Source organism: Procambarus clarkii, chromosome 1 (genome assembly GCF_040958095.1).
Source record: "Procambarus clarkii isolate CNS0578487 chromosome 1, FALCON_Pclarkii_2.0, whole genome shotgun sequence".
In the NCBI taxonomy this organism is placed as follows: Eukaryota; Metazoa; Arthropoda; class Malacostraca; order Decapoda; family Cambaridae; genus Procambarus; species Procambarus clarkii.
Genome location: NC_091150.1, coordinates 49,750,608 through 49,772,932, shown reverse-complemented (window position 1 = coordinate 49,772,932; position 22,325 = coordinate 49,750,608). Strand labels below are relative to the sequence as shown.

Here is a 22,325-nt window from a genome sequence, read left to right as displayed (position 1 = left end):
CTGAAGAAATTGCTGACCTGGAGAGCGTGCAGAGATCCTTTACTGCTAGACTCCACTCGGTAAATCATCTAAACTATTTAACATCAAAACATCAAAACTGGGATAGACTAAAATGCCTAAATCTGTATTCTCTTGAGTGCAGGTGGGAGAGAGACATAATAATTTACAAGTGGAAAATATTAGAGGGGCTGGTCCCAAACCTGCACACAGAAATAACATCACATGAGACCAGGAGGCATGGCAGGATGTGCATAATACCCCCGTTAAAAAGCAGAGGTGCATCAGGTACTCTGAGAGAGAACTCCATCAACATCAGAGGCCCGAGACTGTTCAACACGCTTCCACTACACATAAGGGGCATAACTGGCCGACCCCTCACAGTGTTCAAGAGAGAACTCGATAAACACCTCCAAAGGATACCTGATCAACCAGGCTGTGATTCATTTGTCAGGTTGCGAGAAACCGCGTCCAATAGCCTGGTTGACCAGTCTAGCAACAAGGAGGCCTGGTCGACGACCGGGCCGCGGGGACGCTAATTCCCGAAAACGCCTCAAGGTAACCCTATCATTTCCTTTGAGAATCTTGTGTGTGGTGATCATGTCTCCCCTAACTCTCCTGTCTTCCAGTGACATGAGGTTTAATTCAAGTAGTTTCTCCTCATAGCTCATGCCCCTCAGTTTGGGTACTAGTCTGGTGGCAAACCTCTGAGCCTTCTCCAATTTAGTTTTATGCTTAATGAGATATGGACTCCATGCTGGAGCTGCATATTCCAGAATTGGTCTGACATACGTGGTAAACAAGGTTCTAAATGATTCCTTACACAGGTTTCTAAAGGCTGTTCTTATGTTGGCCATCCTGGCATATCCTGGTCTTCTCATAATTTTGGCATCATCAGCAAACATTGAGAGGAATGAGTCTATACCCTCTAGAAGATCATTTATATATATTAAACAGGATAGGCCCGAGTACAGAACTCTGTGGAACTCTACTTGTGATTTCACGCCAGTCTGAAGTCTCACCCCTCACAGTAACTCTGCTTCCTATTGCTCAAGTACTCCCTTATCCACTGGAGCACCCTACTCTTGCCTGTTTTTCGAACCTATGCACCAGCCTCTTATGGGGTACTGTTTCAAGGGTTTTCTGACAGTCCAAGAAGATGTAGTCTAACCTACCTTCTCTTTCTTGCTTAATCTTTGTCACTTGATCATAGAATTCAATTAAGCCTGTGAGGCAAGATTTATCATCCCTGAACCCATGCTGGTGGTGTGTTACGAAGTCCCTCTCTCCAGATTTGCTACTAGGTTCTTTCTCACGATCTTCTCCATCGCCTTGCATGGTATACACATTAGACACTGGCTTATAGTTCAGTGTCTTTTGCCTGTCACCCTTTTTGTATTTTGGGACTACATTAGCAACTTATGTGGTAGTGTGTGTACCCAATCTCACATTGTCATGAATCCTTCAGTGCTTCTGCCTTTCTGGCGAGTTCTTGTATGTTTTCCTTCTCCATTGGTAGTTACCTTTGGGAAGTCACGAGAGGCTTTACCCAGAAACCCATGTTGAATGTAATGTAACTGCAATTTTTGGGCGAGCCCCAGTAGCTCCCAGAGTTTCTGCTTCCCTTACAGGTCGTCGGGTAGATGAATACATCTACACTATAACTGGGGCTGAGGTTATGGGTGGCAGTAAGCTATCTCATGCCTCTTCCCAGGCAAGTGGAACGAATGAGCTCATGGTGGTTCCAAGAGAATTCGATCTTTTGTTTACATAAGTGTGCAAGTTTTTTAGGTGGGTTTTGAGACATTGGTCTCTTTTGAAGAAATCAGTGGTTTGGTTTGACTCCCTGACGTTCTGGTCGCCTTTTCCCGTGAGAGGGGCAGAAATAAATGTCACTGCTACCTGTGCCTTGTAGCGAGTATATTATGTAAATAATATATGTGCTCCAAACTCTTATTACAATAGTGCTAATGAGAGTTTGTGCTACTCTCATTAAGCTAATGAGAGTTTCGAGTGCGTATATTATTTGCATAATATACTCACTACAGCGTCTTTGAGTGGGCCACTTGTGTGGTAGTGTGTCTGCCGAGTCTCACATTGTCATAAATTCTTCGGTGCTTCTTCCTTACCGGGGAGTTCCTGTATGGTTTTCCTTCTCTATGTGTAGTTAGCTTCTGGTTCTGCTCCCTAGTAGGTGAATAGAACTCCACAGCTGATGCAATAGAGTAGATAGTACTATCTCAGCATATAGTAGCTTCAGGGAGCCACCGGGCCTTAACCTAAAAAAAATGGCGTTTCATTACATTCAATGCTGGTTTTCTGTGGGGAGCTCCTTTGGCTTCCTGGAGCTATAGGACTGATATATGCTATATTAGTCTGGGATTTCAGTCAATGGAGTTTGCCTACTGGAGACCATGAGCCAGAACCTGACCCCCCTCAGAGAGTCGTATGGAGCAATGGCCTAGGGAAACCCCCCCTCGTATTTGGGGGTATTCCCAGTCTGCCATCGATCAGGGTTAGGCACCCAGAAAGGTAGGCATCTCAAAACAAACTCTACATGGTAGGAAATTGCCAAAAACACAAGACCGAACAGAGAAACAGAACTTCCCAAAGAAAACAAGCAAACATTTCCACCCCTCCCCCCCCCCCAGATTTTGCGCCCTTGTGTTTACTGCTGTTTATGGCGCATTGGCCAGGTGTAACATAGTGTACTGGGACTGCATATGCTTAAGGCTGCCTTCCCTAAGCATCTTGTAAGTACTACCCTTGGGTTCTAGGGTTTCCTTTCCTAGAGCTTTCGGACCTTCATTCCTATAGGGGGTTTCTGCTGCTCTGCATTTACCCTTGGGACCGACTGGAGTTTCGTGGCCTTTGTTTGGCCCTGAGTAGGAAGTAGTAGTGTTGCTGGTTGGGGCGCAAGGTGCTGCGCAGTATGCCTACCTAGCGACGGCTGTGTTCCCTGTTCCTCCTGTTTTTGTGCTTTTGCGTTTTTTTTTTTTTTTTTTTTGTTGTCTGGAGGGAGGCCGAGCGGACAGCACGCTGGACTTGTGATCCTGTGGTCCCGGGCGCCGGTGAGAAACAATGAGCAGAGTTTCTTTCACCCTATGCCCCTGTTACCTAGCAGTAAAATAGGTACCTGGGTGTTAGTCAGCTGTCACGGGCTGCTTCCTGGGGGTGGAGGCCTGGTCGAGGACCGGGCCGCAGGGACACTAAAGCCCCAAAATCATCTCAAGATAACCTCAAGATAAGGTCTTCCTGGTCTGACTATTAGTCCACATATGATATTTTTGGTGGCCCTCTTCTAGGCCCTCGTGCTTGTACACTTCCCAGGGGTCCAGTTTAGCCCTCTTTCCTCTTATTGACACTCTTAGGGCATAACTGGGTTTGCAGCATCGTTGCCTTGCCTTCCCATAGGCAAAGCCCCTACAGGCCCCGAAAAACCCCATTGGGGCTTGTCTCAAGGTGGCGATCAGTGGTTTTGCCTTCGTCATGCTGTTTGTGGGGTTGCTGACACCTTTAACCCGTGGTCGAGCGGGTATTGTTTCCCGCTCGTTCTCCAGGTACCCTTTCTTCTTCGGAAGACCTTGAGGGTCAAGTGGTTGTCGATTTGCTTGGTTTAGGTTATTGCAAAGCTCTAGGTTGGTTGCCTGCTCGAATGGCCCAGGGTTGCCTCGTTTTGATTAGGTCGGACTTTGGGGCATTGGTCGCTTCAGCCCTGGGGCTTTTCCCTGCTATTGTGGTTCCTCTGTCCCCCCCCCCCCCTGCTCCCAGCTCCCTAACGTCTGAGGGTTTTGTAGTTGGGGTGGGGTTTAGTTGGGGAGGTGACTCGGGTGGCTCCGGAGGCTGCCCCATTCGTTGTGGGGATGGAGGTCTTTGAGGCTGCTCCTCCTGCCGAATCTTCTGGGGGGGGGGGGTACTGGGGCACTCGGCAGTTGCTCAAGTGGTTGTGTGGATGTCTGGACTTCACTGTGCTGATTTATCCACCGGGTCAGGTCTGGCTTCAGCGTCTGTTCTGGTTCCTTTGGGGATGTCCCTTCCACCCCTTTTACAACCACTGGATTCAACCCCGTGGGACTTGCATCGTTGGCGTCCTGTTTGGGGATTTTTGGCGTTCAGTGCCTTAATGCCTCCTGAGTCCCTCGCTCGTTGTTTTCATGGATGCCTTGTCTCTCATTGTGCTCACCAGGCTGCCCTGGGACGGTGGGCTCTGTCCTTCTGTCAGGCTCACAGCACAGTGTGGGAGTTGCGGTAGGTTGGCTTTCATTGCAGGGGGTTTCGGGTCGCTCGGGGCTCTACGATCCAGCTCCATTTGGACTGCTCTGGTGGTTTCTTATCTGAACTGCGGGATTGTCTTCGATCCTGGGCTCTTTGGGGCTGGTCACTTCGAGTGACTCGTCTGCTGATTTCTTTGGGTTTAGCTGTCCATGCGGTTCACTTCCGAGGAGCGTCCAACTTCCTGCCAGACAGCCTTTCACGGTTCATTAACCTGTCCATGGAATGGACGGTCAACACCGACTCCTTCAGTTGGCTCTGCAAGACCTATAGGCCCCCAGCGGTAGACATCTTCACGTCAGTGTGGTCTGGCATCTCCCGATATCTGTTGTGCCCTTCCCTGACTGCAGTGCTGTTAAAGTGAATGCTTTTCAGCAGGACTGGTCAAGATGGTGTTTTGATGCTCAGCCTCCGAACTGAGAAGCTGGACAGCCAGCGCATGGGGGAGAGAGCTGTGCAGACAAGTGGCGTGGCGATGGTGGTTAACATTTGCCTGTTTTCCTTGTTTTCTTTTGGGGAGTAATGTTTCTCTGTTTGGTCTTGGGTTTTTTGCAATTTTCTACCATGTAGTTTGTTTTGTGATGCCTACCTTTCTGGGTGCCTAACTCCGGTAGATGGCAGACAGGGAATACCCCTAAATACAAGGGGGGTTTCCCTAGGCCATTGCTCCCTGCGTCTCTGATGGGGCCAGGTTCTGGCTCGTGGTCCCTAGTAGGTAGAACTCCATTGCCCCAGACTAATATAGTGTATATCAGTCCTATAGCTCCAGGAAGCATCTGGGGCTCACCCAGAAAATGGTGTTTCATTACATTCAATACTGGTTTTTTGTCTTCAGACTGATACCTCCCACCCAATGAAAATGGGCAGTGGGTTATTAATAATGATGGTGGTTTGGAGAAAATGTAGGATTATTTTTAGTTATGTATGCAAATATTAAATGTGTGATTATTCAGCATTTTCAAGTTGAGAGGCTCCACTTTGAATGTTGACATGGTGGGATTGAACTTAGTACTAAATATTAATGCTTGCAAACAGTAAACAAGACATCATCTAAGTTGCTGTGCAAATCAATTTATTTTGTTTTAAATGTGTAGATTACAGAAACAATGCTTGAAAATCACTTTGGTAAATTCCCAGTGTAGTTGAGGCTCTGCCATTCAGCTTATCACCTTCAGATCATCAACCCCTCATGATCACTGCTCCATCAAGTTCACAAGTCTCATTACCCGGGTCAAGTGGAATGCAGGATGCTGCACATATGCCCCATGAATATACAAAGCTTCCTGGTAGGCGAGAGAGATTCTGTGCTCTCTGTCCAAGACGCTCAAGGCACTGGTGCCCGGGGTGCAACGTTGGAGTCCATGAAGGGTGTTGGCCAAAACTTAAACATTATAGGAGGCCCACAGGACGTCCAAGGCCAAGGAAGATTAAATGCACTGCAGATGATGACTAATTTTCTAAAATCTCCATTGTACATATGTATATAAAATAAAGGTTAGTATATTTCCTAATTTTATCAGAACCGCTCACTTTCACACACAAATACTTTAAGACCTACATGGTGTCACTACAGTGTCCATATATCTGGGTGGTTGTATAATGCCCATTTGTTGGGGGACAGGAAACCTTAATTTAGGCTTATCGAGGTCCCCCTAGGCCAGCTGCTGACCTTTCCCAGGATGCAACCCACAACAATTGGTTAACTCCTGGGCACCTATTTACTGCTAAGTGAAAAGAAATGTGCCCAGTTTTTCTTGGCCTGGGATTGAACCCGGTTCCCTTAATTGTGATCCAAGAACATACACTACTGTTAAATTGTATTTACTGTACTGTATGCACTCGCTTATCCAAATTCCGCTAAACTGAATATCTGGGTTATCTGGCCAAAATCACATTTGAATAAATTTCTGGCAAAACTTCGCCATATCCAGACAGAAATCTGGATAACCGGAGGTTAGGTTACGTAAATTTTCAAGAACTACACATTTAAAGATCTACAGTGCTAAACAAGAGACAAACTATAACAAGGTTAGCAGAAGTTTCTCTCTTAAAGTATATTTCTGGGGGGAGCCCCTACGGCTCCCAAGAGCTATCCAGGCTGATGTGTATATACCTAAACTTTGGCATCAATCAGTGTGGGTGGAGTTCTAGGCTTACCGGGGACCACGAGCCAGAACCTAGCCCTCTCAGAAAGGCACGAGGAGCAATGTTCTGTAGGAATTCACGTGTGATTTGGAGCATTCTATATCTGCCATCGACCAGGACAAGTATCCAGAAAGGCAAGCGTCACAAAACAAACCCCCATTCTGGTTAAAAACAATGAAAATAGACAAACGAGTGGACAGAACTCCCCAAATGAAAACGAGCAAACAAGCATGGTGTCACACGAGCCGCACCGCATGTCTGTGTAGTGGGAAGGGGGGAGCCCCAGACCCCCCACGCCAGCGATCCACACCTCAGTTCTTCAGCTGATGTGAGGCGTCGTGGTCATGTGGTTCCAGCTCCAGACTCTTGTGCTGGTATTTTGGTCCAGTGCTGCTCTTACAGTGACGTGTGAGTTGAGCGTAATATTCCAAGGTACTTGGACTGCATGTGCTTAGGGTTTCCTTCCCTGAGTGCCCTGTAAGTACCGCCCTTGGGGCTATCTTCCACAAGTCATTTTGGATCTACCTCTGTTGGTCTTTTGCTGCTCGGTGATTGACCGCCCCGAGTGTGTTGTGGGATTTTCCTCTCTTGTTTCCTTGGGGTAAGAGGTAGTTTTTACACTGGTAGGGGTGCAGGGTACTACGCAGCTAGTTTTCACCTACAACAGTGGCTGGCTCTGTTTTGCATGGGAACGTTGTCCTCTTGCGGGGTTTTTCTTTTATTTTTGTTTTTGTCTGGGGGGGGGGGTTGGATTGCCTTGGTGTCCCTTGCTTTTTGCGGACTCTGCGGTCGAGCAGTATATGCAGGCAGCTTCTGCCAGTTGTTGTCCTATGTCTGACTAGTTGGTTCTCCAGGGATCCTTGGTGGGTTCCTTCTGGAGGGGCGTGCCAGGGCTTGGCGTTCCTCTCGTCGACGTAGGCTACAGGTGCCGGTTTCGGAGCTGGCGTCGCCTTCTGAACCATCTGCATCTGGTCAGCTCGGTGACCGTTCTGTGTGCAGGTCGGGTTCTCGTAAGGAGGCGTTGGCCCTTATGTAGTTAGTCCCATTGATGGGCGATGGGGGGGAGGCTTGCTCTGTTCGCTCATGCCTGATCTCACGATTTGTGGGCTTTTCGGGTCGTCTCTCGCTGCCTGTGGTGGCGTTGGGTGGTTCCTCCTCATCCTTCTGGGGGTTCGGTGCTGGCAGGGCAGGCCTCTTCCGAGCTTTGTCGGGTCGTCTTGGAGTGGATGTGCTTGGGCGTGGTCGAAACGTCATCGACTCTCAGGTGGGTTTCCCACCTGTTTCCAGTTCTGAAACAGGACTGTGCGGACCTGCGGCTCATTCTGGACTTGTCCAATCTGAACCCCTGGGTTTCTTGCCCCCCTCCTTTCGGATGACCACTGTCCCAGGTCCGGCTACTGTTGGAGCCGGGTACTTGGATGGTGTCCCTGTACCTCAAGGACACTTATTGACACGTCCCGATTCATTCAGTGTTCAGGGACTGGCTCATTTTTGTTGTGGGTCATCAGAGTTACCGTTTCGTTGTCTCCTGTTCAGGTTGAACCTGGCACCTCGCGTGTTCACATGCCTTACCAGGGCCGTGGTGGCCCTTCTGCGTCTCTTAGGTGTAGGCCTATTTGACTACTGGCTGGTTTGGGCTTCCAGTCAGTTCGTGTGTCTGCTCGCCAGGGATTTGGTGCTTTCCCTGCTAGCCAGGTTCAGGTTCCTGGTGTACTGGCAGAAGTCCCATCTGGTCCTCTCACAGGTTCAGACCTGGCTGGGTCTTGTGTGGGGCGCTCAAACTGCTTCCTTGTCTCTCCCTCCGGAGTCTCTCCTTCAGCTGCGGTCTGGCATGTGCTCATTTCTGGGTGGGGGGGCTCCCAGGTCACCCGGCTGTTTCTCGAGGGTCTGTGGGGGAACCTGAACTTTGTGATGTTGGTCTACCCACCAGGTCGGGTTTGGCTTTGTCGACTGTTCTGGTTCCTTCGAGGACGTCCCTTCTGCCTCTCTTGCAATCGCTGGGTTCAGTTTCCGGAGGCCTTGCGTCGCCGGCTTCCTCTTCGGGTTTTTCGGGGTTCAATGCCTTGGCGCCTAACCAAACCCTCGCTCAATGTGTTCACAGACACGTTGTCTCTCGGCTAGAGCTTTGTGACCAGTACTCACCAGGCCAGCCAGGGACGGTGGGATCCGTCCTTCCGTCGGGCTCACAGCACGGTGCAGGAGTTCGGGCGGTGTAGTATGCTCTTTGGAGGGTTTGGGTGGTGTGGTATGCTCTTTGGAGGGTTCGGGTCGCCCGCGGGTCAACGATCCGGTTCCATTTGGACTGCTCCCCGGTAGTTCATTGCCTGAACCGAGGAGGTTCGATGTGGTCCTTGGCTCTTCGGGGCTGGTCACTTCGGGGCAGGGGGGGTGTCCAATGTCCTGGCGGATGGCCTGTCTTGGTTCGTTCCCCTCTCCATGAAATGGACAGTCGACGCCAACTCATTCAGTTGGCTCTGCCAGACGTTCGGGCGCCCGGACGTGGACCTCTTCGCGTCGGTGTGGTCGAGGCGTCTTCCGGTACATGTGATGCACTTCCCTGACCACGAGGCTGTCGGGTCGATGCCCTTTTGGCAGGATTAGCAGAGGTCCTAAACGCTACGCGTACTAGTGGCTGTACAAGAATGTAACAACTCTTGTATATATCTCAAAAAAAAAAAAAAAAAAAAAAAAAAAAAAAAAAAAGTGGTGGTTCCTGTACCTCTTTTCCCCGGTTCAGCTGTTGCTCCAGGTCCTGGCTCGCTTGGAGACTTTCCAAGGGAGGGGTAGTCCTCTTGGCCCCGTGGTGGCCGGCCCAGCCTTGGTTTCAGGCGCTGCTTGCTCGATGTCCGAACCCAGATGTTTTCTTACGGCTCCGCCTCTTTCGGCAGATCAGTCCAGTCCATTAAGAGACTGGTTCAATCTTCTCCCCGCGTCTTCCCGTTTGGACTTTTTGACTCGAGTACTGTCTCTACTCGCTAATCCAGACTATATGGGAAGGACCCCCAGCCGGATTAACATACTTTTCACCTCTTGAGTTGAAAAGGTACCATTTCCAACAATTTTTATACCACAATCATGATTTGAATTGACACACACTAAATAGTGTGTGTGGGGTTAGCTGCCTAGCTGGTAGGTGGGCAGGAAAAGGGGGTGGGCAGGCAGGCAGGGATAGGTGGGTTCAGGCAGGTCGGTTTTGGATGGGTGGATGGCAGGCAGATGGACTTGGTGGGTGAACAGGTTTGAGCAGGCAAGGGTGAACAGGTGGGTGGGTTGGCAGGTCTGTGCAGGCAGGTGGGTGGGCAAGCAGGCAGGTGGGTGAACAGGTGGGTGGGTGGGCTATCAGGCAGGTGGGTGGGTGGGTGGGAGAGACTGGAAAGAGACATCACACGTCTGTAATCTCCTTCCTGGTCACCCCCTTCCCCCCGCCTCATGCTAGCCTCCCCAACTCCTCTCCACGTGTGTCAACACGTGGAGGTTGGCAAGCTGTACAATGACTAACATATGCACCTTAAGTTCTGTTAAATCCCATTTTATTTTCTTGTAAATATTTAAATGACTAAATAGCAAACCAAATACTGTACTTACTGTTCAAATATTATAGTGTGTTATTTAATATTCGTAACTAGCTCTCCACAGCAATAAGAAAACAATATAATTCTTACAACACCTCCAATGCCACCTTCCTTCGATAGGCCTAACCACTGAACTGCGCCAACCAAGTATTCTCGGTCGGTGGGAAACTACACCACCAACCGAGGATTTTTTTTTATTTTTTCGTACCCATTCTAAATGTGTGCGCGGTTGGTTGTGTACGAAATGAACTCTTAGGACCTCCAGTGAGAGGCAGCCATCTTGAAAAAAATTCCCAGAATGTCCTAGGGCTGCTGGCTGGGTTAGTACCGAGTGAGCAACCATGGGTGGCGCAAGCGCCTCTGGCTCTCAAACACCAGTCCAACGCGATGTTGAAAGATTGTGCTCTGTCGGTGAAATTCAAACCTTATTATTTGAAGAACATAAGGGTCATAATATTGAAGCTAGGTGCAATAAGGACCTAACACAAAGGTCGGATACAAGTGATACAGCACCTATGAGGACAATACAGCGAGCGTGTCCAGTTGTAGCTCTGAGCGCCACCTATGCTATCTCCAATTTATATAGATGATACATAGATGAATCGTTTTCTGCATTCAGTGATAATGCATCTGATACAAGTAGCATAGATGAATAGTGTTAGTGGCTTCCTTGGTGGTGTTTTATTTGCAAGCTCACAGAACGAAGTAACAGGAAGCTAAAATCTATCTGTACCTGGTGCAACGAGAGCGAAGTCGCGCTGTGTACCATGGACTACTTCGTTGATTATTAATCACTTTCACCTCCGGTCTGCTCATGCGCAGCCCGAACCGTCCTGGTCTTTGGACAGAGTGCTCTCTTTCCTTTCTTCTTGGTTTGTTGTGGCCCCTTCAGTTCACGATTGTTTTTCTAAGGCTTTTCTTGTTGGCATTGGCCTCTGGGGGGTCGGGTTGGGGAGCTTTATGCTCTCCTCCGGCACAGGGGTTTCTGCTCTTTTGGTCGTGGTGATAGGTTTGTTTGTTTGCAGCCGTCTCCTTTTTTTCTGGCAAAGAATGAGACTGCTGCTTTTTGAAGAGTTCCTTGGGTTGTTGATGCTTGGTTGGTCAGGCCAGGGGTGCAATGTGTATTGTGTCCGGTTGTGGCCCTCCGCCATTATTTACACGCCACAGCGTCTGTGACAGGTGATGCGCTTTAGGTTGATCTGGTTTCCTTTCTTCCTTGTTCTCGGGTGCGGGTCTCTCAGGTTGTTCGCAGGGTTATTAAGTCTAGCCAACCTGTGGTCTATCCCCATTCCCATGACGTTTGTAAGTTTGATGCGCCTGCTGCTGTCTTCGGTAACATGGCCTGGTTTGACATTCGGGCACAGGGTTTTTGGCGGTCGAACAGGGTCCTGGCTGCACGCTACCTCGTTAATGTTCTTGGGCCTCGTCGGGGCCTGTGTCACTTTGGGTCGGCAGTTGCAGCCTGTTGTCTTGACTTCGAGTTGAGATGTGAGCGCTGACCGCCTCCCGGATAAGTCCCTCTACTTTTCGTCTTTGGTGAAGTAGCTCCGGGGAGCTGTAGGGGCTCTCCCCAGAAAACCAGCGTTGAATGTAATGAAACGCCATTTTCTGGGCAAATCCCGTAGGCTCCCCGGCAACCCTCCTTCCCTTCCGGTCGGCGGTTTTTCGCGTGTTTTAATATCCAGCCTCGGAACTGGGGTGTGGATTGTCGGCGCGGGGTTTGGGGTCCCCCTTCCCCCTCCCAGGGAGGGGGGGACCTGCACAGAGATGAGGCACGGCTCGTGTAACATGCTTGTTTACTCGTTTTCACTTGGAGAGTTCTGTCCACTCGTTTGTCTATTTTCGTTATTTTTAACCAGAATATGGGTTTGTTTTGTGGTGCTTACCTTTCTGGGTGCCTGTCCCAGTCGATGGTAGATATAGAATCTGATTGATACCTGCTTGATGGGGTTCTGAGAGTTCTTTTACTCCCCATGCCTGGCCTGAGGCCAGGCTTGACGTTTGAGAGTTTAGTCCGCCAGGCTATTGTTTGGAGCGGCCCGCAGGCCCACATACCCACCACAGCCCGGTTGGTCCGGCACGTTTTTTAGAAAACAGTCAAGTTTTCTCTTGAAGATGTCCACGGTTGTCCCGGCAATATTTTTTATAGTCCCTGGGAGGAGGACGAACAACCGCAGACCTTTGATGTTTATACAGTGTTCACTGGTTGTGCCTATGGCACCTCTACTCTTCACTGGTTCTATTCTGCATTTTCTTCCAAATCATTCACTCCAGTATGTTGTTATTTTACTGTGTAGATTTGGGACCTGGCCCTCCAGTATTTTCCATGTGTATATTATTTGGTATATTACTTGAAGAGTACAACCATTGTGATGGGATCCCTGGATTTGAAGGTTCTCGTAATCTATCCTATCATTTTTCTGGGTGCCGCAATATTTGCTTGGTTATGCTCCCTAAACATTAGGTCGTCGGACATCATTATTCCCAAATCCTTGGCATGCTGTTTTCCTACTACGGGCAGATTCGATTGTGTTTTGTACCCTGTATTATGTTTTAGATCCTCATTTTTGCCGTACCTGAGTACCTGGAATTTATCACTGTTAAACATAATGTTATTTTCTGCTGCCCAATTGAAAACTTTGTTGATACTGTATCTACTTGTAGTTTTTCAATGTCTTCTGCAGAGGTAATTTTCATGCTGATTTTTGTGTCATCTGCAAAGGATGACAGGAAGCTGTGACTTGTATTTTTGTCCATATCTGACATGAGAATAAGGAAAAGCAGTGGTGCAAGGACTGTACCTTGAGGTACAGAGCTTTTAACTGCACTTGGACTCAATTTTATTTGATTGACTGTTACTCTTTGTGTTCTGTTTGACAGGAAATTGAGTATCCAGCATCCTATTTTAGCAGCTATTCCCATTGATCTCATTTTGTGTGCTATCACTCCATGATCACATTTGTTGAATGCCTTTGCAAAGTCGGTGTATACTACATCTGCATTTTGCTTTTCTTCTAGAGCTTCTGTGATTTTGTCATGGTGGTTGAGTAACTCTTGCTCCAAATCACATGTGCATTTCTATAGGCCATTGCTCCTCGTGCCTCTGAGGGGGGGGGGGGGGGCAGGTTCTGGCTCATGGTCCTCGGTAGACCTAGAACTCCACCCACACTGATGCCAAAGTTTAGTTGTATATACATATCAGCCTGGATAGATCTGGGGAGCCTCCGGGACTCACCCAGAAAATAGCATTTCATTACATTCAATGCTATTTTTTTTTATGTATAATGTGTGAAAATTCAAATTATGTTGGTTGAGATACAAAAAATTACAAATACGCCATTTCTGGGGGAAGCCCCATCAGCTCCCCGGAACTATCCAGGCTGAATGGATATGTATAATTTTCTGGCATCAGTCTTAAGTGTTTGGAGATCTTGCTTACCTGAGACCACGAGCCAGAACCTGGCCCCCCTTGAGAGAGGCATGAGGAGCAATGGCCTATAGAAATCTCCCTGTGGTTGGGAGCTTTCTGTGTCTGCCATCAACCGGGATAGGCACCCAGAAAGGTAGGCGCCCCAAAACAAACCCCTGTTCTGGTGAAAATATTGCTACCGAAAACCGAACGAGTAGACAGAACTCCCCAAACAAAATGATCAAACTAGCATGACATCATCACGTCGTTGCGCCGCCGTCTGCGCAACCCCCCCCACCTCCCGGGGAGGGGTAAGGGTGAGCCCCAGACCATCCGTGCCGGCGATCCAACTGGCAGTTCTTGGCTGATGGAATTACTGGCCAGTCGAGTGCCTCTGGCTCCGGTTTTTGTCTCTGTTTTGTGCCTTGTGATGTGGAGTGTCTCTACCGGTGGGGTGTGAGCCAGGAGTGAGATTCCATGGTACTCGGGCTGCATGCGTCTAGGGCTCTCTTCCCTAGGTGCCCTGTAAGTACTGCCCTTGGGGCTTGGGACCGCCTTCCACAAGTCACCTTGGGCTCTACCTCCGCTTTGTCCTTTACTTGTCTCTGAGTAGGTGGTAGTTTTCGTCACTGATAGAGGCACGGGGTACTGCACAGCTAGTTTTTGCCAATAACAGCGGCCGGCTCTGTTCCGCCTAGATACGTTGTCCTCATGTGGGGTTTTTCTTTTGCTTTTGCCTGGTGGGGGGGGTCTGCCTTTATGGACCCCCTTTACTGTTCTAGGTGTTTTTATTTAGATATTTTCTGTTGGTGGTCCTCCCCGCTTGGCCCCTGTGAGTGGACACGTCCCCGGGGTTCAGCTTTTAGAAGTTTGTTTGGTAGACTTGGGCGCTGGTTCGCAGTACCCTATCTGGGCTTCCCTTAGCGTGTAGCCAAGACTAAGGGCTCTGGAAAACCCTACAGGGGCTCCTTGGTCCTATGGATGTGTCCCCCCCGAGTCCCCCCACCCCCTCGTGTATTGCAAGCTTGATGGTTGATCTGTCCCCTTTGTCTCAGAGTGACACTCGCCGGTTGTGCCTCCGCCATGCTGCCTGTTGGGTCATTGTTTCTTATGACCTGGAGTCGTGCGACAGGTGTTGTCTGTACATGCTCTCGTTTACCCAGGCCACTGGTCATGATAAGCGGGTGCAGGCGGCTGCGGCGTTGCATGCAAGGGTAGGTTGCTGTAACGCTCTTTGTTGGTTGCGGCCCCGGATGCCCCGAGGCTGCCCCGTTCTGGATGTTGGGGTTCGGACTTGGGGGTGGGGGTCGCTTCGGTTCTGGCTCCTTCCTCTCCTCGTCCTTCCCCTTTTGTTGTGCACACTTCCTCCCATGCTTCCGGCTCCGAACCATAGGCGGGTTTCGGGGTTGGAGCAGGGTCTGGTTGGGTTGAGACTCGGGCAGTCTCGGGAGGTTTTCCTATTCCGGGATGGCGGTGGAGGCATTCGAGTCTGTTCCTCCAGCTGTGCCGTTTGGGTCTGACCAATGGGCTCCCTTCCTTAGTGTTTGTACGGCTGCCCCAGCTTTTCCTTGTGAAGCTAGGGTTTTGGGGGTGCAGCTCGGCCCCGGGTCTTGCCATAGAGTTCCCAGGGTTTGGGGAGGGGTTGCCCCGTTTTGCCCCGCTTGGGTCTTTGTACCCTCAGTGCGGGGCTGGCAGTTCCTCAGAGTAGGGTTGTTCCTTCCCCCCTCTACGTTCGTGTTGGTTTCTGGTCTACCCCTCCCTGGGTTCGGTTCTGTGTCCCTTCAGGTCCGTTGGTCCCGTCATTCCTGGGGGGTGTATTTCGCCCCCCTTTTCCTCACCCTTTTCGCACTTACGTCGTAATACTGTTCCCTTCGTATCGGGGTACCTGTGTGTCCCTTGATCAGGGGTGTCTCTTTGACCATATGTGCCTCCGTGCTTGCTTGTCGAGGTTCTCGTTGGTTCGCGAACCTCATTCGTTCCTTCCATTATTATTGGAACATTATTCATTGTGTATGCCTTCCTGGTGTTTGTACGATATGTGTATACGATGTGCCTGTATGTTATGTGTATGTCCGCCACTCAGTGGACGGGTGGTGCGGTTCGTATCTCGCACGCTGGGGCCGGGGTGTTCGTTTTCTTTCTGGGTGGTGTATTCGTGTGTTCCAAGTCGTTCATCGCGGTTTTCTATGGCTTCTTGCTCGTTTTCTCTCTTCAGTCATATCCCTCTAGATGCTGGGGGTATTCTGGATTTTATATATATGGGGACGTCACTTCGTTCTCTGCTTCCGGGTATGGGGTGGCTCAGCGTGACGCCACCTCCACCTCTGTACTGCACCTCGTCTTCTGTTGGGTGCACACCTCTGGGCATATTTCACCTTCGACTTCAACCTTTTATTCAGGTAACAGTACATACAATGCCTACAGCCTCTAATACGCATGGCATTTCGGGAGAACCGCTAACGATGCTCTTGGTATGTTACTCTGCTCGATTGTGTTGTGGCACGGTCATGTCTCTGCTCTGCAGGTGAGGTTGTCCTGTCTGGCAACTCTGTCGGTCAGGTGCTGGTTCCCGACTTTTGGTGGGGTATTTGCCTAGTTGTGCTTGCGAGGGTTGAGCTCTGGTTCTTTGGTCCTGCCTCTCCACTGTCGTTCGACTGGTGTGCAGTTTCCAGAGCCTACTGAGCTCTATCTTGTCTACATTTGCTCCTGTGTGTGGAGTCTGCCTCTTCCGCATCGCTTCCTAGTGCATTCCATTTCCTACCTCCTCTGACATTGCTCCGGTTCTTTTTAATATCTGTGGCTCATTGGGTACTCGGCTTCCTCCTGTGTTCCCTTGTGCATGTTCCACCTTTGGTCACTACACTATCCTTGTTTGCTCTGTCACTTTCCCGCTTGGCAGGGTTGCGTCGATGGCTCCTCACGGGGGTGTTGGGTGTTGTGTGTTTTGTTTGGGCCCTTTGCGTGTGTCTTCAGCGACTTTCCTTTGTCCGTGTATCTTATTCTTCGTTGTTCTGTGGGCAATGCCCCGCATTTCGGTGCCTTTTTTATTTTGTTTTTTGGCACCTGGGTCTTTTCCCTATGTGTGGACACTCCTTCCTTCCCTCGGTCCTTGTTTGTGTCCTTCATTGCTTGGTCTCTGATATCTGGACACTCATTCCTTGCCTATCTTCGGTGCCTGGCTGCACCCTGATGTCCATGGTGTCCCTCAGTGTGTGTGCGCCCTCCACTACACCACTTGGTGGTGGGTCATGTACATTGTGTTACTGGCTGCTACTTGGTCTATATTCGGGGTTTTTCCTTGCCTATTTCCATTTTTCCTCCTCCTATGCTACACCTGACTGTGTATCTGGGTTGGTGCTTATTGGCTATACTGATGTTGGGTTCTTGGGTGGACCTCTGTTCATGTTCAGTTCCCTGCTTTTGGACTACCTCAGTGTTCTGTTTTGGTACTGAGTTTCTTCACTTTTTCTTTGTATCTCACTGCAGGCTTCTGTATTGCACTGTCTGTGGGGGTTGTGGCCTTTCGGCCCACCGCTCCTGCCCTACTGGTTCCTTTTCTTGGGACGGGTAGCTGGGATTTCTGTCCTGGCTCCAGCTTTTTTGTTCCTTTTCTGGAACGTGTGTGTTTGTTTTCCTGCGGTTCATGTCCTGCGCAATTCTCCTCCTGGATACCTCGGGAAAGTGTACATCGTTCTTCCCTGCTGGAGCTGGTTGCACTGCTCCTTTGGGTTGCAGGGTCGCTGTTTTTTGCTTAGCGTCTCGCGCTTTTGTTCCTGGTGTTTGTTTTTCCTTGTTGGCCTCTGCCTGGGCCCTGGCTCCTTGGTGTTTGACCTTGTTGGTCCTTCTGGGGTCCTGGAGGGGGTTTCCTCCCGGACGGGGTGTTTCCTCCCAGACGGGGCGTTTTCTGCTTGCCCAGGTTGGTTCCTTTTCGGCTCGCTGAGATTGGGTTCCTGGTTTCCTTGGCGGCTGTTCCTTTTGGTTTTGCCTGCCTTGGTGAGATCTGCTCCTTTACTTGGTTCCGGTCCTGTGGGTTTTACCGTGGCTCCGCCTCTTTTTATGGATCGGTCCAGCCCTGTACAGGGCTAGTTCGTTCTTCCCCTCGAGTTTTCGAGTCTCAGGTTTTTGGCTCTAGTTTCTCGTCGCTTGTGTGGGCACTGGTGGCTTCGTTGTTGGTCTCCCACCTGCGTGCTTCGTCTCATGGCTGTGTGTTGTTTTCCTGGTGGTTCTTCCGGTTTTCCTATCACTGCGAAAGGTCCTTCAGTCTCTGATAGGGTTGGCTCGTTTTTCCTTCGGGGTTGTTCCGGAACCGTCGTTTGAGTCGGTGTACTGTCTCCTCGTCTTGGGTGGTGCTGGCGGAGCCGCTTCAGCTTGCGTTCGGTGTTGCTGTTCCTTCTGCTCCGTTCCGCTTGCTGTCTTGGGCGTTGTTTCACCTCCGGCCTGCTCTTGTGTTTCCGGTGCCATCCTGGTTGTTGGCTCGGGTGGTTTATTTTCTTTCTTCTCATAGTTTAGGTCCTTGGGTTGCTGCTTGGTTGGTCTGGCCGGGGGTGCTTCCTTTGTTGTTCGGTTGTGATTTTTCGCTGTTCTCTTCGCATCTTGGCATCTGGGGTCGTGGGCGCGTTTTGGTTGACTGCATTCCCTTTCTTCCCTCATTCCTGTTCTAGGGTTTGGGTCATCTGGGTCTTTTTTCGTCTGTAGTCTGGGTTTTTTATGTTAGGGCATGTGGCGTCCGCCTCCCAGATCCTTCCCTATTTTCTTTATCTGTGGTGAGATAGCTCTGGGAAGCTGTAACGGGGCTTCCCCCAGAAAACCAGCGTTGAATGTAATGAAACGCCATTTTCTGGGTGAGTCCCGGAGGCTCCCCGGCATCCCTCCCTCCGGTCGGCTGTGTTTTTCGCGTATTTTGACATCCAGCCTAAGAACTGCCAGTTGGATCGCCAGCGTGGATGGTCTGGGGCTTCCCCTTCCCCCTCCCGGGGAGGATGGGGTTGTGCAGACGGCGGCGAGGCGACGTGATGATGTCATGTTAGTTTGATAATTTTGTTTGGGGAGTTCTGTCCACTTGTTCGATTTTCGGTAGCAATATTTTCACCAGAATAGGGGTTTGTTTTGGGGCGCCTACCTTTCTGGGCGCCTTTCCCGGTTGATGGCAGACATAGAATGCTCCCAACCACAGTGGGGTTTCTATAGGCCATTGCTTCTCGTGCCTCTCTGAGGGGGGACAGGTTTTGGCTCGTGGTCCCCGATAGGCAAAAACTCTAAGCACTTAAACTGATGCCAGAAAGTTATACATATCCATTCAGCCTGGATAGCTCCGGGGAGCCTCCGGGACTTGCCCAGAAAATGGCGTTTCATTACATTCAGTGCTGGTTTTTTCAACTTCTCCTGTAAGAATTCTGCTTATCTGAATGTCTGGCTCATCCGGTGAGGGGTCCTTCTCATACAGCCCGGATAAGCAGGCTTAGACAGTATCACCAGTTATTTGTTAAATGTACAGTATTTACATAACAACCAGTGTTGAACTCTTTTTCATTAGATTTCATCATTGGAATCTCATGAGTATACCATTCTTGGTGCTTCTGATGTAAATACAGTCTTTTGTGAGAGAGAGCCCTTAGGGGCTTCCCAAGCATAACTCTGGTAACACAAGCCTTAATCGGTCGCATGAGACCTTCGAGTAGAATCGAGACCCATCTGTTACCTTTTTGAAGCAAAGACCAATTTTAGCTCACAGTAAGGGGGGGAAGGGATACCAAGGGACCAGAGATCATCTACAAAAATGGTAATAATTCAACAAGAAATCATTGTAGCAACAAAACTAGTGACTTCAAGGAAATTAGACAACCCTGGATAATGAGGTAAATTGCTCATTGATATGAGATATTGATATGAGTAAATGAGTCATTGCTGCATGATAAATTCCCTGACTGTGATGCACTTGACTACCAACAGTTGGCAGCCCATGTCACCTGAGGTCTCAGCCAACCTGCCTCTTCACTTTTTCCACCTAGTGTCATCACCCCAGCTCCTATAGTCTCTGCTGGGCTCGTTGCCTTCTCATTGCTCAACTAAGTGGTGCACCTTTCAAGATGCACAGAGTGCCTTAAGGCACCCAATTGGGGGGGGGGTGCAGAGTGCCATAAGGTGCTTTTAGGATATAGGGAAGGATTCAAAACTCCCACGGGTACACAGGGCTCACATCCTGTGCCTCAAGATTCCAGTAAACATATGCCATCTTGAAAAAATCATCAGCATCCGTACTGACTGTGAGAACGATCAAGGCTGGTGCATGCAGCAGGAGCTCACAGCCCCGCTGTGCAGCTAGGGGCCACAGCACCACTTAATAATGATGAATAAAATTTGCAACTGCAATTATTTTGCATTGATAGTGTCAGATGATCCTGTGAAAGATCGTATACAATGTTCAGATATCAGTGAATACAATGCTAGATATGATATTCACAACATGAGGTAAACACACACAGCACCCAGCCATTGTTTCCTGCATCTACTCATCATAAAATGACCACATGTTTGTTCACAATATAACCTTGTGGAAATGGATTCATTTTCAGGATTTTGTGACAGGAATGTGGTAATAACAGGAGTTTTGTAGCTAGTCATAGCGAGATGTGTAAAATATTGGAGGCATTCATTGTCTTGCATCACGTGACTGCTGGTGTCGTTTGCTTGTTCCATGCTGGCTCCATGCTGTGTTTTGATTTCATCATCATACTCATCAGAACTCCTTATTATTGGTAGTTTGTTATGGTGCATATAAATGTTGATAGTGATGTACAGTGTATAATGTGTAGTATAATGTAAGAACAGTATGTTGGGAGAAGCAATCTTGGCCAGTGAGGTAGTCGTAGTGGCACTATGCTCTTTGGACTCGTCAAACCAACTTACTGGTTTATTATGGTGCACAACAATTTATGTAGTTATAAATAATGTGTGTATATAGTGTAATAACAGCAAAAGCACTGTTTGTTTGATCTAAGAATATAATATGCCAGTATGTCACTTTATATGGCACCACTTTCTTAGCATAGCGATGTTCCACACATTTAACTACATAAATTCCACAAATTACACACTTTTGATTAATATTACAGCAAAAAAGTAGAGTAAAAACCCACGAGACATTTAAATAATTATGAACAATTATATTCACGGTAACTGCCGTCCCATCGGGTAGCTGGGGCGAGCGTGTCTGGGCACCTACTCACTCGGCGCCCTTAAATTACTTAACCTCTCAGCTCCATTATGGCTAAAGTATGTTACATACAATATTTGATTTTAGTTTCTTGTCATCAGAGACTGCATTTTAACAATATAAGATAAAATAATTTTTTGGAAATAATTTATTCCTGTGTACCACGGAAGTGTCATCATATGGAAGCAGTGCAGTGGTTAATCCTATTACTCCTTATACGTTCTGTATATAAGCCAACAAAATTATTTTATTAGTGTAAGATTTTTATATGTTCATCTTGTAAAACCTGTCTATTTTAGTCTTAAGTAATTTTAGTACATAAATATTCCTATTACAACAATGTTATATTTCTTAATAAGGTAACATTATAAGCCCACATTAAAGTAGATAAAAAAATGCTTGTTTTTATTTCCCTTTTACAGATAGTTTTGAGAGTATTAGATACTGTACTCATATTCACTATATACTCATATTCACTATATACTCATATTCACATAAGAGGGAGAACACTTTGCCTTTTAACTCTTAAGTATTGTAGCTTCTGTCGCCCTCAAGCAATAAACCAATAATGCTCCTGTGGATGATTTAATGTGCCTCTATATAATCATAGTTGCTATATACCTGTACTGTATTCCTATGTATTCACCTAGCTGTGCTTGCGGGGGTTGAGCTCTGCTCTTTCGTCCCGCCTCTCAACTGTTACTAACTACTATTTTTTTTTCTCTCTCTTTTTTTCCCCACACCACACACACACACCCCAGGAAGCAGCCCGTGACAGCTGACTAACTCCCAGGTACCTATCTACTGTTAGGTAACAGGGGCATTAGGGTGAAAGAAACTCTGCCCATTGTTTCTTGCCGGCGCCCGGGATTGAACCCGGGACCACAGGATCATGTGCCCAGGGTGCTGTCCGCTCAGCCACCGGCCTCTGAAGGAAATCATTCAATATTAGAGACCTCTGACAATCATTTGCTATATTGGGAAAAATCTTGAAAGGCATAGTTACCATACTGGGCATTAGTATCAAAATTGGTACCATGTCAGGTGCATCACCATCTTTTTACTGACATTCACATGCATTGCACACCAATGTCGTAGTGCAAAATTTCAAGGACTTATGGACCAAGAAGATATTTGATTAGTCTATTACAAATAGTTTACTTGAAAATTAATTCTCATAATTTGACGTCTTAAACATTTCTTACTAGCTACAGTAGGCCTTACTAGTAGAGGAGGCCTGGTCGACGACCGGGCCGCGGGGATGCTAAGCCCCGGAAGCACCTCAAGGTAACCTACAGTACGACAAAACTAAAATAATTTTTTATGTTTTCCAACATCATAAGTAAATGTTTTGTGACATAAAAAGGGAAGAGAATTTTTAACAAAATTGGTGTGCACCAAGAAAATTACCTAAAAAATGGGTGCATAGGTTAAGGTAAAATATTGGTGGCTGAGAGCTGGAATAAAAACCCATCATTGAATTAATGAAATACATCTTTCAGGTAAAGCCCCATTGGTTCTCTGAAGATATCTCTCATAAGTCACAGGACTTCTGTTTGTCCTACAAGGAACCAAAGTCAGTACCTGGCTCCCTCAGAGGTGCAGGATGTGAGTGACAGTCTGCCACCCCACTGGAAAGGCATCCAAAAAGTTTGCAAAAGTTTACAGATACCTTCATGGATAACAGAAAATAAAGCATCAAAACAGCCACACAATT

The 22,325-nt window shown here is 48.3% G+C and overlaps 1 protein-coding gene across 7 annotated transcripts in view; it reads left to right on the top strand.

Annotated features, from left to right (window-relative positions):
- Positions 1-22,325, top strand: part of LOC123746549 (sex determination protein fruitless) — a 77,818-nt gene that overhangs the window by 37,364 nt on the left and 18,129 nt on the right. For 2 of the 7 annotated variants that reach the window (XM_045728578.2, XM_045728663.2), the window contains exon 7: positions 5,445-5,763. The exons of the other annotated variants lie outside the window; for them this stretch is intronic. In XM_045728578.2, coding sequence (XP_045584534.1) covers positions 5,445-5,722 — 278 coding nt within the window. In that variant the 3' untranslated portion in view covers positions 5,723-5,763. The remainder of the gene's footprint in view (positions 1-5,444; positions 5,764-22,325) is intronic. 7 annotated transcript variants of the gene reach the window in all.